This window comes from Crocuta crocuta, unplaced genomic scaffold (assembly GCF_008692635.1).
Source record: "Crocuta crocuta isolate KB4526 unplaced genomic scaffold, BGI_CrCroc_1.0 scaffold97, whole genome shotgun sequence".
NCBI lineage: Eukaryota > Metazoa > Chordata > Mammalia > Carnivora > Hyaenidae > Crocuta > Crocuta crocuta.
The window spans coordinates 8,802,220-8,818,958 of NW_027531999.1; the positions used below are offsets into that span (position 1 = coordinate 8,802,220).

General features: G+C 39.5%; 1 protein-coding gene across 1 annotated transcript in view; it reads right to left on the reverse strand.

The window, feature by feature from the left end:
* SRGAP1 (SLIT-ROBO Rho GTPase activating protein 1) overlaps positions 1 to 16,739 on the reverse strand; it is a 281,502-nt gene that overhangs the window by 36,440 nt on the left and 228,323 nt on the right. The window contains exons 11-15 of the mRNA XM_077775205.1: positions 12,857 to 12,884; positions 8,925 to 9,027; positions 5,165 to 5,225; positions 4,784 to 4,861; positions 2,437 to 2,571 (exon numbers count right to left, since the gene is read on the reverse strand). Of these exons, the coding sequence (XP_077631331.1) occupies positions 2,437 to 2,571; positions 4,784 to 4,861; positions 5,165 to 5,225; positions 8,925 to 9,027; positions 12,857 to 12,884 (405 nt within the window). The remainder of the gene's footprint in view (positions 1 to 2,436; positions 2,572 to 4,783; positions 4,862 to 5,164; positions 5,226 to 8,924; positions 9,028 to 12,856; positions 12,885 to 16,739) is intronic.

The following is a 16,739-nucleotide window of genomic DNA, read 5'->3' on the forward strand; positions in this document are numbered from 1 at the left end:
ATACTCAACAACAGGCAGGATTTTATGCCTGAATGCCAACAAAAGAATTTTGGTGAAATTTGGGTGATATTCAGCTACTATGAGTTATGCATTTACTACGTCCCTGGAATTAATGATGCCAAGTATTAGGGCTACAAAAGTGAATAATCTATCAAGACCTCGTAGGCCTGTGCAGCTAACTGTAGGCGTTTCCTGAACATACCCTTTGCCAGGCACTCTTCCTGGTATCTCACATAGATAAACTCGTTTACTTCTCACAGCCCTGTGATATATGGTCTGCTATTTTCCCTCTTTTATTTGTGTTAACCGTCTATTTATTTTGAGAGAGAGGGTGAGCACACATGCACAAGTTGGGGAGGAGCTGAGACAGAATCCCAAACAGGCTTCGCACTATCAGCACAGAGTCCAACGCCGAGCTCGATGTCCCAAACTGTGAGATCATGACCTGAGCTGAAATCAAGAGTCTGACGCTCAACTGACTAGGCCACCCACCCGCCCTTATTCTATAGCTGATGAATCTGGGATGCAGAGAGCTTAAGAAACTTGCCTCAGGTCCCATAGCTGGTGAGCAATTTAGACCTAGGCTATTTGAGTTCAAAGCCTACATTCTTAACCTCTTCCCAGAATTCTCTCTGTAGCAGAGAAGGAGGGGTTAAAAACTGTAATGTGGGGCGTTAAGAAAAATGACAGACCTACCTACACCGTGGAACGTTAGCAGAGGAGACAGGGACTAATGGGGGTGGGGGTGGTGGGGAGGACGACACGCTGAGAGGGTGCTGGGCCGGCAGAGCCTTCAGAGCAGGTATCAAACGGCTACCAGGGCCAGCGGACCACGTGGCGTGGGCAAAGGCACGGAGGCGGGCGACGCCCCGGCATGCTGCGGCTTGCTGCTGTTGATACACGAAGTAAGCAGCGCCGCCGTGGCAGGACGGGAAGCGCACACAAGCAGAAAGAGACCGGAGAGAGGAAGGATTCGATTCTTTAAATGGTCACACCAGGGAGTTCGTTTTCTCGTAGGAAACTCTGCATAGGTTTTAAATGAGGGCGGTGGGAATGATAGGACCAAATTTCCCCTGTGGGATCCAGCCGCGGTGCGAGGGACAGAACGACGTGGTGGGGGGGGAAGACCTAGAAGGAGGGACTGACTCCACTGTTAAGAGCAGTCCCAGTGGAAGCCCAGTCACTGGCAATGGGAACAGGAAGGAGGGATGAGCTGGGAGAGTTTCTGAGGGTAGGAGGACTTGACGGGGGGTGGTGGGAGGTGAATTCAAGGGTAGGTGGGTGGGCGAGGTGGGGTAAGAAGGTTTCTTGATTCCTTTTCTTAAAAAATTAATTTATTTTGAGAGAGAGAGAGACAGAGAGAGAGGGAGCGCGAGCAAGCCCACGCAAGAGCAGGGGAGGGGCAGCCTCTGTGCTGACAGTACAGATCCGGGGCTTGAACTATGAACTGTGAGATCATAACTTGAGCCTAAACCAAGAGTTGGACACCTAATCGACTGATCCCCCAGGCACCCCGAGGCAAGCCTGATTCTTAATGCAGGCCGTTGCTGCCAGATTTGAGTCAGCTCTAGATCCTTGCCTGGGAACTGGGGTTTAAAAAGGCATACCGTGGGGTGCCTGGGTGGCTTAGTTTGTTAAGCCTACAACTTCGGCTCAGGTCATGATCTCATGGTTCTTAGTTCGAGCCTCCCGTCTTCAGATCCCCCCTGTCTCTCTGCTCCTCCTCCACTCACACGCTCTCTCTCAAAAAGAGATCAACATTAAAAGCCACACTGCAATTTTAGATGTATGGAACTCCATTTGGTTAATACCTAATTCTGGGCATCATTATTTTCACCTTTCCTGTAGTGTCAAAGGCCACCCCCCAAAAAAACCCAGTGATGCTATTTACCTGCTGATGATTATTGGTTTCATGATATACATAGTCCCAGAGCAACTCTGCCTATTAGCAGGGGATGCCCACAGACAATCACCACCTGGTGTCCCCGCACTGCACTAATGATCATTGATCTCATTTTACCTTAGTTCTCGAGGTAGCGTTCCAAGATGGGTAAATTACTCCACTCCTGAGATTGGTCGAGAAAACCAAGAACCAAAAGCCAAAAAAAAGTTACATTCCATGCTTACAACTTCCTCCTCTCCCTTGGCCGCCAGTTGGCACCTGTCTTTCTGCTTTATTCCAGTCACTAATGGGAAGCTCTAGGGCTCTATGGAACTTGCGGATGTTCAGGAGCAAAACCCACTCAGCTAAGGGAGAGGCCACAGCTGGAGGATGACTCACATTGAATCCAGAAAGAAAACAAATGGTCTCAAAAATCTGGTGGTAATGGGGTAATGGTTAGGGGAGGAGAAGTGGAGAAGGGCCGCTGCCTTTCCAGGAAATCCGTTAGTGAAACAATTCTGGTGGGAAAAGACTAAAAAAAAAAATCCACTTACTGATACAAGAAATCAGATCATTGAATCTTTCCTTAGGAAAGAGGGGGTTTTCCAGCCCACGGAAATAGAGCTTCAGAACGCCAGCAACTGAGTTAATATCATGGTTACTCTGGTCATCAGCCAAAGGGTTTTCACCTACACAAAAAGAAAAGTAGTTACATGCACAGTGCTTTTTATCTCTGAACGAAAATATGTTTCTGTACTCACACATGTTTCTATTCTATTTATACATGTATCTTTCAATTTCACTTTATGAAAGATTATATAGTACTAAAATTAAAATAATTGGTTTAGATATCCCAACCCATGATTAATCTAAAAACAGTTGGTTAAAATAAAGCTTTTTTAAAAATCTTATGCTACCTAATCCAAGTTACCCAAATGTAAACAAAATATTGTGGGATTTAAAGTTAAAATCTAATTGTAGCTTGACATGAATTCAAATACTACACTCTGTGTTTTTTTGTCCTACTGGAAAAAGACACACTATAGATACAATATCAGAAGTATTATAGGATGCACCTAACTGTGAATTCCTACAATTAAATAAGTATTTCCCAGTGGCATGGCAGTGTTCATGGCACATGTGAAAGCTGCCTTCAGCAGTGGGGGATTCTGAAACCAGATAGAGGAATTTGAAAATGTTCCCTTACTAGTACCAAGATATTTGTATAAAAAGTAGAAATTTAAAAATATATTACAAATAGGAAATTATATTATTCTTTATGGTAACTGGCCTGGCTACCCCACTCCCTAAGAATTAAACAGAGATAAAATCCTTAAGAAGTTCAACGTAACATGCAGCCTCAAATCAAACTCCGCTTTTTATTCACATGTCTGTTCTGAAATTCACAAAAATTGTATATTTTAGCTTCTTTCTTTCTTTTCTTTTTCTTTCTTTCTTTCTTTCTTTCTTTCTTTCTTTCTTTCTTTCTTTCTTTCCTTTCTCTTTCTTTCTTTTTCTTTTTTCTTTTCTTTTCTTCCTTCCTTCCTCTCTCCCCCCATTTCTTTCTTTCTTTCTTTCCTTCTTTCCTTCTTTCTTTCTTTCTTTCTTTCTTTCTTTCTTTCTTTCTTTCTTTCTTTCTTTCTTTCTTTCTTTCTCTCTTTCTCTCTTTCTTTTCTTTCTTTCTCCTTCCTCCCTTCCTCCCTTCCTGCTTTCTTTGCCTCTTGGGGCAGTTTATTTTCAGGGACCTGTGATTCCTTTTTCTCTGTGTTCTCTGAACACAAATTTACAAATTTTTTTTCCCACAGAGAGAAAGCCTCACCCAAAGAGATCACAAACAAATAACAAAAAACCGGGGGGATTTCCAAGGCAAAATAATAAAGCATTTTGCCTGTGGTGACTGGCACAGGAAAGTGATGCTTTAGACATTTCAACTTATGCTGAGCATGGTTCATGTAAGAGTCTGGGGGCACTGAGCTGCTGAGAGCGAAGGCCACGCATCATATCAGAGAACTTAAAACAGAAAAAACAATCTGGCTCCAAGTCTGCCTCTTCCACCAAGGTTTCAGACTTCAAGGGCTCTGTGCCAAAGGAAATGGGACTGAGAGAGAAGCCCTGTCTCCATGTCTCACTCTGCAAGTTCAGCTCGACTTCCAAGCAGAGGAAGGAAGATACAGACTTATTTATCCAGAGGTCAACGTGACACAAATCATCATGATTGGGGAGCATCAATAACTAAGAGCTATCACTAAGGAGGCAGGCATTTGCACTGATTACACCACCTCCTCAAAATCTTGGAATTTTGCAGCTGAGGAAACTGAGACCTAAATAAAAGATGAGTAACTTGACCAAAATCAAATGATTAGTAAATGAAAGAGTTTGATTTGATTCTGGGTCTCCCTAACACTAAAGTATATGGTTTTGCTAATTATAATGTGTGAATTAACAGTTCACTAGTATTTGATAGCCAATTATGAATAAAAGTGAGGCACCAACTAAGGTCACAGGGAAGGAATCTACGGGTGGTAATAAGAGGAAGGAAAGTGTTCCTGACAAAGGACATAGACATGCAGCTGGGATGAGTCACTTCCAATGCATGCCATGGAGGCCCAGGGCTACCTGGCTGTTCTTCTAGAACCCTCTCACGTGCCACCTATGACATACGCTGAGGACTGTCAGTGCTAGTCCTAAGCCAGGATATAAAGCTCATATGCTTTTCTATACTTGATTACAAAATTTTATGATTTTGGCTTCATTTCTCAGCTATCCCAAACAGATTTGTATGTCAACATTCAAAATGAAATGAAAGGTTTTGGAGATATAGAGAATGAGTATGCCACTTCACTCTATGGCAAATGATGGCTTTTTAACATGGTTTGTTTGTAGGTATACACATGCCATTACCTCTTTCAAATGAATTTTTAATATCATTGACTTCCACCTGGGAACCGGACACTCTGAAAATCCCCTGATGCTGAAGACCTAAAGAGAATAGAAGAGGAAGGCAATGAAAAACTCCCATCACAGCCTCCAGGTTCCCCTTTCTCCAGTAATCAAATGTTTAATGGAAAGCACATTCACTGAAATACTATAGTGATTACTTTTTTAAAATAAGAATTCCAGGGTTGCTTGGCTGGCTCAGTTGATGGAGCACGTGACTCTTAATCTTGGGGTTGTAAGTTTGAGCCCCAAGTTGGGTATAGAGATCACTTAAATAAATAAATTAATTAATTAATTAATTAAATCTTAAGGAAAAAAAAAAAAAGAAAAGAAAAGATGGCCTACCATAGAGATTGATGAACCGAATACAGCTTTCCACAATGAGGGGGATAATCTGTCCTGAGTCCTGGGTAAAGAGATGGAAACCACTTAACCACAAAAGAGAGTCATAAATCACACACAGTAGTAAAGCTCATAGTTTAACCCTAGGAGTGATTTTTACTCCTTTTAGATGATCATTTCCAAATATATCCCCCTCTAAAATATTCCACAAAGGCCAAAAATCAAATTATATTTAACCAAAGGTATATTTCAATTCTGGAGCAAACCAAATTAAATACATCTAAGGCAATTCTGTTTCAATCTACTCTGTTGTGTCTAGAGATGTCAATGCTAATTCATCTCTTTTTCTTATATCTAGGCTCATTCATTTTTTAAGAAGATTATTTATACAAGTAATTAATCTAATGGACCTAAAAAGAACTCTCTGTATTCTAACTTTAGCATTTTAGGACTATCTTAGATGGCCATCTTACAGCCATATTGGTCACCAAACACAACAATCTGGCCATCGCAGGATCCTCTCTGTGACATCCTCGAGAGTACACCATCTGGATGACAACAGTAACTTAAAAAAAACCCAAAACTTACATGTTTCCAGATACAGGATATGAGGATTGCTTTACAGAGGATTATAATGTGTCATATATTTATTTGGTCTGCATCAGAACTTACTCATGGATTTTTCGTTGTTATTTTTACATGTTTTAAGGATTATGAAAAGATTGCACAAATGCACATCCCATTAAATCTTGCTTTCTTAGGAGGGGATGGTTTTTTGGCCTTCTTTCCCCACATCTTGTAATATAGTCAGTGCATTCTTCACTGTATAGTCAGTGAACAAATGTGAACTCTGGAACTTTTTAAAACCATGTATAGGATGACAGATGAGATGAAGGAGCTGCTGAGGTCACAGTTAAATAAGTATCAATGCCATGCACTCCATGGAGTTAAAGAAGGTTACAGACTATGGAGTTATTTTTCATGTACTTTTAAAGATTCTGCTCTTTCAGCAATTAGATCTTTACAGGAAACATGGAGGTTCAAAACGATTAGCAGACATCAGGTACTAATTCATGAGGAATTTTATTCTGAAATACAAGAAGAATTTGGTTGTCTTAATATATTAGAACAATTCAGAATCCACTAGCCTTTCCAATTAAGCAACAGGGGAAGAACGGGGAACACTGCAGCTGAGCAATTTAAACTCTTTATTATTCCTACAATGGGTAATATACTTCTCGAGGAATAGTTTTATTTTCAGTTTTAAGACCATCTAATCAGTGTGTAAACTAGTAAATGCTTCAATTACTTCTGGAGCCTGGATTAAGTTTCTCTAATTAGTTAAACTGTCTTAGGTATATAAACTTTATTAATTTCTTAGAGAAGGTCCTCAAGGATACAAACTCTTTTTAGTGTGACTAGTTGGCTCAAGAATAGCAATGTAATAACATCAAAACTTACTGAATATGTGAGGGGATTTTCCCTTTAGATATGTGTGCTTTAGGGAGAGTATCTCCTATATGAGCAATTCATTTAACACTGTACTCTAGAAGAGCAACAAATATTTAAATGCAAGGGATAAAAGGAGAATATTAGTTTGCACCTCTGCTGAACTTAGTATTAAAGCAAAAACAAAGAATAAAATGTTATTAAAAGAAAAATGTTTGCACAAAGACAGTCCTTGATAAAAATGTCTTCAGTATTCATATTATTTAAAAATATTTTCATCTTTACATTTATTCAGGTAATTGCTAATATTTTGCTTATCATCTGTATTTTATTCTGGTATAATGAATTTTGTGGTAAAAAAATAGTGTGTGTGTTTTAATTTCATGGATGCCAAACGTGTTGGTAGAAAATACTTTATAAGAAGTGAAACAATGGCTGTGCTCCATCTATCATTCAAATACATCCCTTTGTACCTCAGTTTTCCCATGGGAGAAAGGAAAAGTGGTTTGCTTGTCTCACGGTGGTATTGTGGAGACCTCAACCGATCGAGCAAGTCTCAGACGCACAGAGATCTCTGTATCCACTGTTTTACTGCTATGACCAAAGATTCTTTAATATGCCATCTGGAACATAGAGGAGCTCACATAAGTGAATTTCCCGTAATAACTGGTTTGCTCCTTCTTTAGTACCTAAATTTGGTTGCCATTAACAGTTCTTAATAAAAAAATCTCTCTAAAAATATAATAGTAGCTGTTCTATCATCTTAAGCAGTCATTCTTGTATTAGGTTATCAAATACCATGGGATCACACACTTGTTTCTTTGAGCTTTCCTACAGCCCTCCTCTGCACATCTCAGGCCTCTCACCTTACCTTTATCTTCCCTTCTCTCCATCTCATTTGCCCCTGCTTATAGGCCGGGGGCTGGGAAACTAGCTAATCAAATTTGACAATAATTTTATATTAAATTAGAGCCAATAAGGCTCTGTGGAGGCTTATGGCAGTGGGTTTGTGATTGTGATTTAGGTTGTCCAGTGGCTTTTCACTTAATGCCAAGGTTAAGGGTATTAGTGCTGCCAGAGGTTTTAAAGCTGCCAGAGGTTTTTAATCTGTGTGTGTGTGTGTGTGTGTATTTGTCCATGTGTACATGCCACATGCACACACATTTTTTAGCCATTAGTGTACATATTTGAAAAAAGATCTGTCTTTAAAGAAACTAAGCCGTCTGTAACATATTATTAGGGAGGTTCTTAATGATGTAGCTTCCTATGTAAGTTGAATCTTCTGAAACAGTGTCATAAAATGGTAGCCATGAAAAAGAAAGCTCTTCTCTTTTTTGTATCATTTATATGAGGGTCCACAATCCAATATTGTGCACAGTTGGTATTTAACACTGGCGTGCCGTAACAAAAGCCCTTGACTTGAATTTGGCACAACTTCCAAGTATGTAATATAAAAAGTGTCTATCCAGTTTTACTAGAGAAGACAAATCTTCCAAAATCAGTGTTTGATTTCTGTAATTCCTTTTGCTAGTAAATAGATAGGAATCTATAAAGAGGAAAGCCTATTTTTAAACCCGTCTAATTTCCAACTGCAAACATTTTTCTTTTAAAGTCTTTAAAAAATCCAATTAAAGCCAAGCGTGATTATGGTTTGAAAATGATACGAAGAGCGAAAGAGGCTGGGCCCTTGCCTCCCCTTGCACTATACCTGATGTCTCGCGTGTGAGTTCCTTCGTCCTCGGCTAGAAGCATTATCAGAAATACAGGATGAAAAAGAAGACAGAGTAAACACAGCAGAGATACAAGATACAGACCACAGGGCTTTACAATTTATCCAATATAATGAATTCCTCAAGTCACGGGAAATCAACTCTCGTGCTCCAGAGCTACCCTAACAATGTACTTTAAAGATACATGTTGTGCCATCTAATTTGCACAAGTAAAAATAAAATATTTTACAGTGTATGTTAACTAAGTTGAATTTGAATAAATAAATTTAAAAAAACACATAAAACCAACATATCAGGTAGCTCTTTTCCTTTTTGCACAAATTATGTTTTTGTTTTTTTTTTAATAAAGAAACAGGGCTTTCTTTTGCCAGCATAATAATACCCACATTTATTTCCTCTTCTGAAGGCACTCAAACCAAATATTCTTTCCTCTCTGACTTCAGGAAATATTATATTGATTTTCTGGGAAAGCAAAGAGCCCCAGGACAGACTTGGACATAATGACCTGCCTCCTTTTATGAGAGGCTGAGACCATTATAGCAAGAAGCGTGGAGATCAGCCACCCAGATGGCTGGTGCCAGTACCTTGACGAATGTTTCCAAATCCCCATTAAACAACTTAGCATTATACTGTGAGCGGGGTCTGGACTTCCTGTGTTTCTGGGGCTTAGGGGGAACGTTTGGAGGCCTAAGGGAAGGGAATATAATTACTGAGCATGGCAGAAATCAAACAATAAATGAAACACTCATAGGTCACATCACAATTGCAAAACAAGAATTCTTATGTTCCCTCCCCATCCCTACCCAAGGGGAAAACACTTCTTCCCATTTCCCATTTACTTACTTTTACTTATGTGACCAAAGACCATACAAACTATTCGTTCAGAGTACTCTTTTCTTGTATGTTGTATTTGACATTTGTTTGCTAGTTTGTTTAAAAATGGAATTGTGAGCTATCTGGCCAAGTGTTACAAATTCGACTGGCTTACGAGTCCCACAGACGACACAACAAGTCATAAAAGTTAGGGCTCCTGATAATCCCAATATGAGAAATTAAATATAATACTTTTGGTTACAACTAAAATATCACATCTGTTTAAAAGTCCTCAGATATTCATGGGGTTTTAGTTTATGCAAAAGTAACTATTAATGGAGTCACATGTGAAATAATGAGTATGGTTTCAATCTTTTTTGGGGCAGTAGTTAACATGCTCATATGAATTATTATTTCTTTACAACCAACTGTCTCATCACTTACGTATTTGTAGAGCATTAGGATGCACCCCTTATTCTGTTCTGGACTCTCTCCATCTCCAGTCTGTTTGCCCTGGTGGCTAAGCCAGGCTCTCTATAGGCACGTGCAGTGTTCCGCATGCTATATTTAGACCCTGTCTCATCTTGCTCTGTAATGCAGAGAGGGAACTTCCTCTGTTCCTCTTAAGAGCAAAGAGAGCAGAAGTGCCTGACTCAGCTTCTACAACTGTGCTGAATGGAGTACAGGGAAGAATAGCCCCAAGAATTCTCTTCAGACATTCTATTTTAACTCCTTCTTAATTGGAAGGTTTATATGAGGGTATACATCACACTTAAAAAAAAAATTAGGTGAAGTCTTTCATTATGCTGCAAACTGTCTAGGAAGAATTATCTTTTTGGCTCATTCAAGTTCAGAGAGTTTAGAAACAAAAGTTCAGCTCAGAAACAAAAATCCCAAGAATACGAGGAAGCCTGACTAGATTTGTAAGACATTACCAAGCTACCGAGAGAGGTAGGGGAGCAAACCTGACAGCCTTCCACAGTCAAATTCTAAGACTCAACCAGCAGTTAGGCTCAGAGGACTGGTGGAGTGTACAGCAAACAGCACCTGAAGCCCCACGTGCTTGAGAGGTTACAAGGAGTCTTTACAAGTGTCTAGAAACAAATACAGACACTTCTACCAGGCACCATGTCACGTCCTGCCACAGCTGACATTTTGGAAATCTCTTTTGCACACTGAATTCTGTGCCATTTGCAGAAGAAAGGATCTGGTAGGCATAAACACCAAAACTACCACCCATCAAGGAGCTTAACCTTATGTGGTTGGTTCATCTACTCTTTTCATTATTTTACAAGTGTTTAAAAATGTAGACTTTATTTTTATTCAGGTGTGGCAGAGCCAACAGATCAGAGGTAACAGTCAGTGAAAAGACAGTGTGTTACCCACAGTTCCCAAGAGGAGGGGGCCATGCTACTCCATGGGAGACGTGGTGGTCCATGAGGTAGCACTGTGGTCAGTCAGGAGGCAGAGGGAGTGAGAGGAAGTACAGGCAATGCTGTGGCTTCCACAGGAAGGAATGGACAAGGCAGGGTAAGCAGGTTAGGACTGGCTAGGTGGAATAAGTTGGGGAGGCTCTGGGAACAGTTGTCTGGTACCTGGCTCTGTGGTGATTAGGGAAGGGGAAGAGTCACCCTGAAAGTGAAAGCCCCATAAAGGATGCGGTTGGGGGTATGGGTCTGGATGGGTCGGTTTGCATATAAAAGGCATACATGCAAGCATGACCTTTACTATTTCTACAAATTGGCTAACCTTGCGAGAGGCAGTTCCTCCAAAATGAGCAAAGTATCCCCAAGACATCAAAGCATCAAATACAGAAACTGGAAAAAATGGTCATTACAGAGTCTATCAGAGCTGCACATTTGGTGATATCCAGAGCAGATGACGAAGCTCAAGGGGTAAGAGCACAGGCTCATTCTGTTTGGTCATGGATTCATGAGACAAGCAAATCTTGTAGATCGAGCCAAAGCCCCCTAACAGGGCTAGATAATGGTTCCTGCATGACTGAGAGACACAGAGCGGCTCCTGGTTGGGGCAAATGAAGAAATGTCTTTTGAGTTGTCTACCACAGGCCTAAAAATCGCCTCCCTTGATGATTCTAAATTATGGGGCATATGTGAAGACACTACCGTTGTGAGAGAAACCTGAGATCAAAACAAGCGACCCAAGTGCTTGTCAAAGTAACTTCTGCGGCGGGGGGGCTTATCCGGCAGCCTGGCACACAGACGGAGCTGCTCTCCCAATGCCCACGTCACGTGAACAGAATCAGAACCTTGCCGTTCTATGTTTGGATTATTTGACCAGTTCTAGTTTGGTACCTGCCACAGTTTCCTTAATCTGGCCTCCTACGTAGGATGCCCATGTGAATGACAGCACAAGTCAAGTTGATGCAAATATCTAGTTTGTTTGGCAATGACAGTTCTTATTGCAAATTAATACATTTGCATTTCTTCATGTTTGAAAAAATATTTTTAAGTTTATTTATTTATTTATTTATTGAGAGAGAGAGAGAGAGAGAAAGAGAGAGAGAGAGAGAATCCCAAGAACGGAGCCCCATACAGTGCTCGATCCCATGAACCATGAGATCAAGACCTGGGCAGAAATCAAGAGTGAGAGGCTTAAATGACTGAGCCACTGAGGCGTCCCTAAAAATTTTTTTTTTTCAAGTGCCTTATATTACTTATAACAGAGACAACAGGTAACACAGTTGATAGTACAAAGATAATATATATGGAAAAAAAGGTCCATAAACTGCAGAAGTAATATTCCTCTTCATCACTGACACAGGGAAGAAAGAAACCCTCAGTATTTTTGTAAAGTTTAGACAAGTCATTAGCTGTATCTTCCTAGTTGGCTCACCAAGAGTAGCTTCCTTTTGAATAAATTGCCCAGTAGAAACATACAGAGCCTTGAAAATCAACTTGCCAATTATTGCAACATACATGCATGCACACGCACACACACATCACTCTTCTAAATGCTTCTCATCTCAAAGAGAACTCAGCTTCTCAAGAGTATAAAGTCTAGAAATGCCAACTAGAATAATTTCTGGCTGTTATACAAATGCTGGGACAGAAAAATAAAAGTTGCACACTCTCCGCAGCCCAAATTAGAATCCGCTTCCAAAAAGGCTTTTCTCAGCAGTGGCTTCAAAATCCTTTTATGAATGAAAAAAAGGGGGGAAAAAAGAAAGAAAAAAAGTGCAATACAGATGTATTGAAAGTTAAATCTTTCAAGTGAACCCAAAAGGGGCAAGGAGCTAAAATCCTGAATACTCAGTAGAGGTTTAAGTTTTATATGACATAAGGAAAAGTGGAACAGAAAGTAACTAATCATGCTTTCTATTTGCTAATACACCAGATATGTACATAATGTTGCTTCTTAATTAAATTCTCAAATCAGACTATTTCTAGAAACTTAGAGTGTTTTGGATTAGATAAACCAAACCCATTTGATTTAGGTCTTTCTTAAGCAGTCTACTCGTTAATGAGCTTTACAATCACAATGAGAAGCCCTCAGATCTGCAGGAGTAAATTTGGTTTTATGAGAACCCAAAACATGTCATGTAACTAGGTTTTACTGAGTCAAAACTATCTTCCATGTTCATTAGCAAAGTATGTTCATTCTTGTGGCACTGAAATGGTTGCTTGTTGTAAAGAAAGAAAAAGGGTGAGACCCAATGAGTTATGATAAAACATTTTCCTACCTTGTAGTCATATATTCAGCTTTATGACCTGTAGGAAAAAAATTAAAATAAGTTAAGTGAATGGAATCAGTGGAATGCATTTGGTAATCTTTTGAATCCCTTGTCCCTTATTTTAAGATGATGAGTTTCTAATAATTACAAATTTTATGGTGGAAAGCATTAGGATAGCATGTAATAATAGACAAGTAATTTAAAGTAAGTACAGTATTTCATAAAGTCTGTACCTGGAATTAAACAAATCCTATAGGTCAGAGAAACATGTTTCACTTGTCAATTTGAGGCAAGGATATTTATTTACTTATTATTTAGAAAACATGAAATAGCTGTTGGATCATCACTGTAAGGTTAACAATGAAATACAAATAAAACACACCCAAGATTTGAATGTTAGTTATTTCCTCTGTCTTGACTGATACCTGGGGAGAAGGTGGTCAAATAGGGTTGGGAAAACTCAATTTTTTTTACCTTAAGTTGGTGTTCTTTCAATAATACACCATCAGGTGAGAACTTGCATTTTATTTATTTTTTTAAATTTTTTTTGTTTGTTTTTTTTGTTTTTTCATATCTATTTATTTTTTATTTTTTTACAAATAGTTTATTGTAAGAACTTGCATTTTATAATCAGAACTGACATTTGCAGATATTAAGTACAAGGATATTATATTATGCTACATTCTACAACTTATAAGCTAATAGCATTTCCAAAGCTCCCTGTCATTTGAAACATAAGGTTCTTCTTGTATATTCCGGCTTCCTGACTTGATTTAAATATCAGATCTGTATTTTTGTAGTGCTCCTACGATCTGTGCTAATTCCAAGTGTGAATGTGTCTGTGGTTGTTGTCTGCTTTTTCTCACATGTGGGCTGCAGCTGTGGAAGGGGTGGGGAAGACTGACCCATTCCACTGGTTTGTTTGCAGAATGATATGGTCTTGAAAGAGCCTGAAGTTACAGCTAACAAGAGAGGGGTCACGCTGCAGCACTAACAGGTACGCCCCACCCATTATATCATAATGCAATGACTCAGACTTGCGGGGCAAGGCCAATATAATAATTGTAGAGAAAGCTGGCTTGTTGGAAAACAGTGAATGAACACTCAAAGGCAAGAGAGTCTTTTACTCTATTATCTGCTTTTGAAGAACAAGTAACAAAGTATTTGAGGGGCACCTGGGTGGCTCAGTCTGTTGAGTGTCTGACTTTGGCTCAAGTCATGATCTCACGGCTCTTGAGTTCAAGTTTCACGTAGGGGTCTCTGCTGTCAGTACGGGAGCCCACTTCACATCATCTGTCCTCACCCCCTGCTCCTCCCCCACTTGCTCTCTCTCACACAAATAAACATTAAAATAAAACCAAAGTATTTGATTAATGTCTATTTACCAAACTGGCGGGGGTGGGCAAAAGTTGTTATCTGAGAATACCTTCCTCAAAGAGACTCAGGCCATTGTAGGTCTAGTAGAATCAGCTGTGGGCCATGACTTGGAGTCAGGGTAGGAGGAAAGGAGAACAATCTGATTTTCCCCCCACTACTCAACTCTATCTATCATTTAACTCTAAGAGCCCCTTCCTTTTGCTAGCCTTTTGCTACTTTGGGGGACAAGAAAAAGGAGAAAGTGGACAGAGATCTCAAGAGTAACTATAGCTACTCATAAGTGGGAGAGTCAGTCTACTAGAAAGTAGGGGTGGGGGGCAGTGAGCTGAGTGTGGCACATGATGTCTCACGAGCTATCCTTCAGTAGGAAGCTGGCTTAGGGTTAAAGCACAGAGAGAAGACAGGGCTGGAGATGAAGATCTGAGAGTCCCCACGCATTTAGGTTGTTCTGGGGCCACAGGAGCTAGCTGAGATCACCCAGGGTGTATCAGCAGAATAAGCAAATGGGGGCACAGTGCCATTTGGTTAAGCTCAGTCGGTTAAGTATCCGACGTCAGCTCCGGTCATGATCTCACAGTTCATGGGTTCAAAGCCCTGCGCTGGGCTCTGTGCTGACAGCTCAGAGCCTAGAGCCTGCTTCAGATTCTGTGTCTCCTTTTCTCTCTCTGCCCCTGGTCCACTTGTGTTCTCTCTCTCAAAAAATAAACATTTAAAAAAAAGAATAAGGAAATGGTTGAAGGCAGAGGAACTAGCTGGCTTATGTTGTACTCTGTCATGTTACATACTTTATTATTATAGAAGTATGACATAAAATGTATTACTAACAACAGTAAGAACAGCAATGATGCCCACTACTGAACAGACACTTTTCTAAGCATTTTTATACACTAACTCACAATTTTCACAACAATCTTATAAAGATTTTTACTGGCTATTTTTATTTTACGGGAGAGACTGAGCATACAGGAGGCAAGTGAGTTGCTCAAGGTCACGCTGTTAGTATGAGATGGGTCTGGCCCTAGGGTCCGGGTTGGTTTTAATTCTAGACCTAAGCTCCCAAGTAATATATTGTAAAATAAAAGTCTCGGGATGTCTGGGTGGCTCAGTTGGTTGAATGTCTAACTTTTGATTTTGCTCAGGTCATGAGCCCAAGGTTGTGGGATCAAGCCCTGTGTTGGGTCCCACAGTGAGTGTGGAGCCTGCTTAAGATTCTTCCTCCCCCTCTGCCTTTCTCTCCCACATGCGTGTGTGTGCTCCTTTCTCTCTAAAATAATAATAAATAAATAATAAAATAAAAATGTAAGTTTTATTCCCCAGCAAATACTTTGAAAGATTCTAAATGAAAGGTAGGGATTATGGCTTATACTCTCTCTGCCCCATGGGGCTAAAGTCAAATACAAAAGACTAAAGATTTACTAAATTATATAATACATGTTAAGTTAAAATTTGAAAGTATCTATAATATTAAATTGGATAACAGAGGTTAATCACTTTTAAGTGATTCAATGATGAGGACACTAATAATTCCTTAGAAATGAAATGAAATGTTTCATATAACTGAAAAATGTTGCTACTTTGGTTAAAATATCCCAACCAAATATTCTCTAGATTTAGAAAAGGACCACATATTAAATGGCTTAAAATCATTTTGTTACAGCTCCATGGTTAATAGTATGAGATAAAAAATTAAAAACCTATAAAAGATACATTTTGATTAATGAACCAAGAGCAAGCTTCACAAAAACTATCATTCATATTATAACTGCCCCACAACATCCATTGTTTTGTTCAGCTAATAGTACTGAGTGTGCCTCAACTGATGAATGAGGTTTTATTTTTTAATCAGTATCATCATTAATAGATCAATAACACACAAGCTTAGGAGAATCTGCTTCCCAGAGAAATGTGAAAGCTTCCAGTGGTTTGAGGATTAGATTTCAATCACTTTGTTTGGAAGGCTATTTAATTATTAAAAACAACAGACAACTTCTTCCCCCACCCCATCCCACAAGCTAAGCTATTTGGAGGAAAAAAATGACCCATGACCCAAGATAATCTTGTTCTTGCTAAAACACCTACGTTGACTATTATGACCATTTCACTTGGGAATAAGGGAGTGAATCATTTTTTACACTCAAATGTATTTTATCACCACAGACCCAAATAGAAGACCAAAATACTGTTTGGTGGCAATTTGAGATTAAAGCAAACAAACAAACCAGCTAACCAAAAAACAACAACAAAAATCTAAGCAGATGAAATATTTAAAATGTGCAGAGCTCAAACTGAAGGGAGGCACTTGGGATTGGGTCCCTAATGAATGACTGAGAAGGACTCCTGGCGTTTTCAGTCTTTTTTCCTAAAAATACACTGCTTTTTAAAAAACATAATTATTCACAATCAGCTTCTCTTCTGAAAGTGTGTTTGTACTTCTACTCAAAGACAGACAATGGATTGGATGAGGATAACCCATTTAATTCCTTGATCTGAAACCTATGCCCAGGTCTAGGAACCA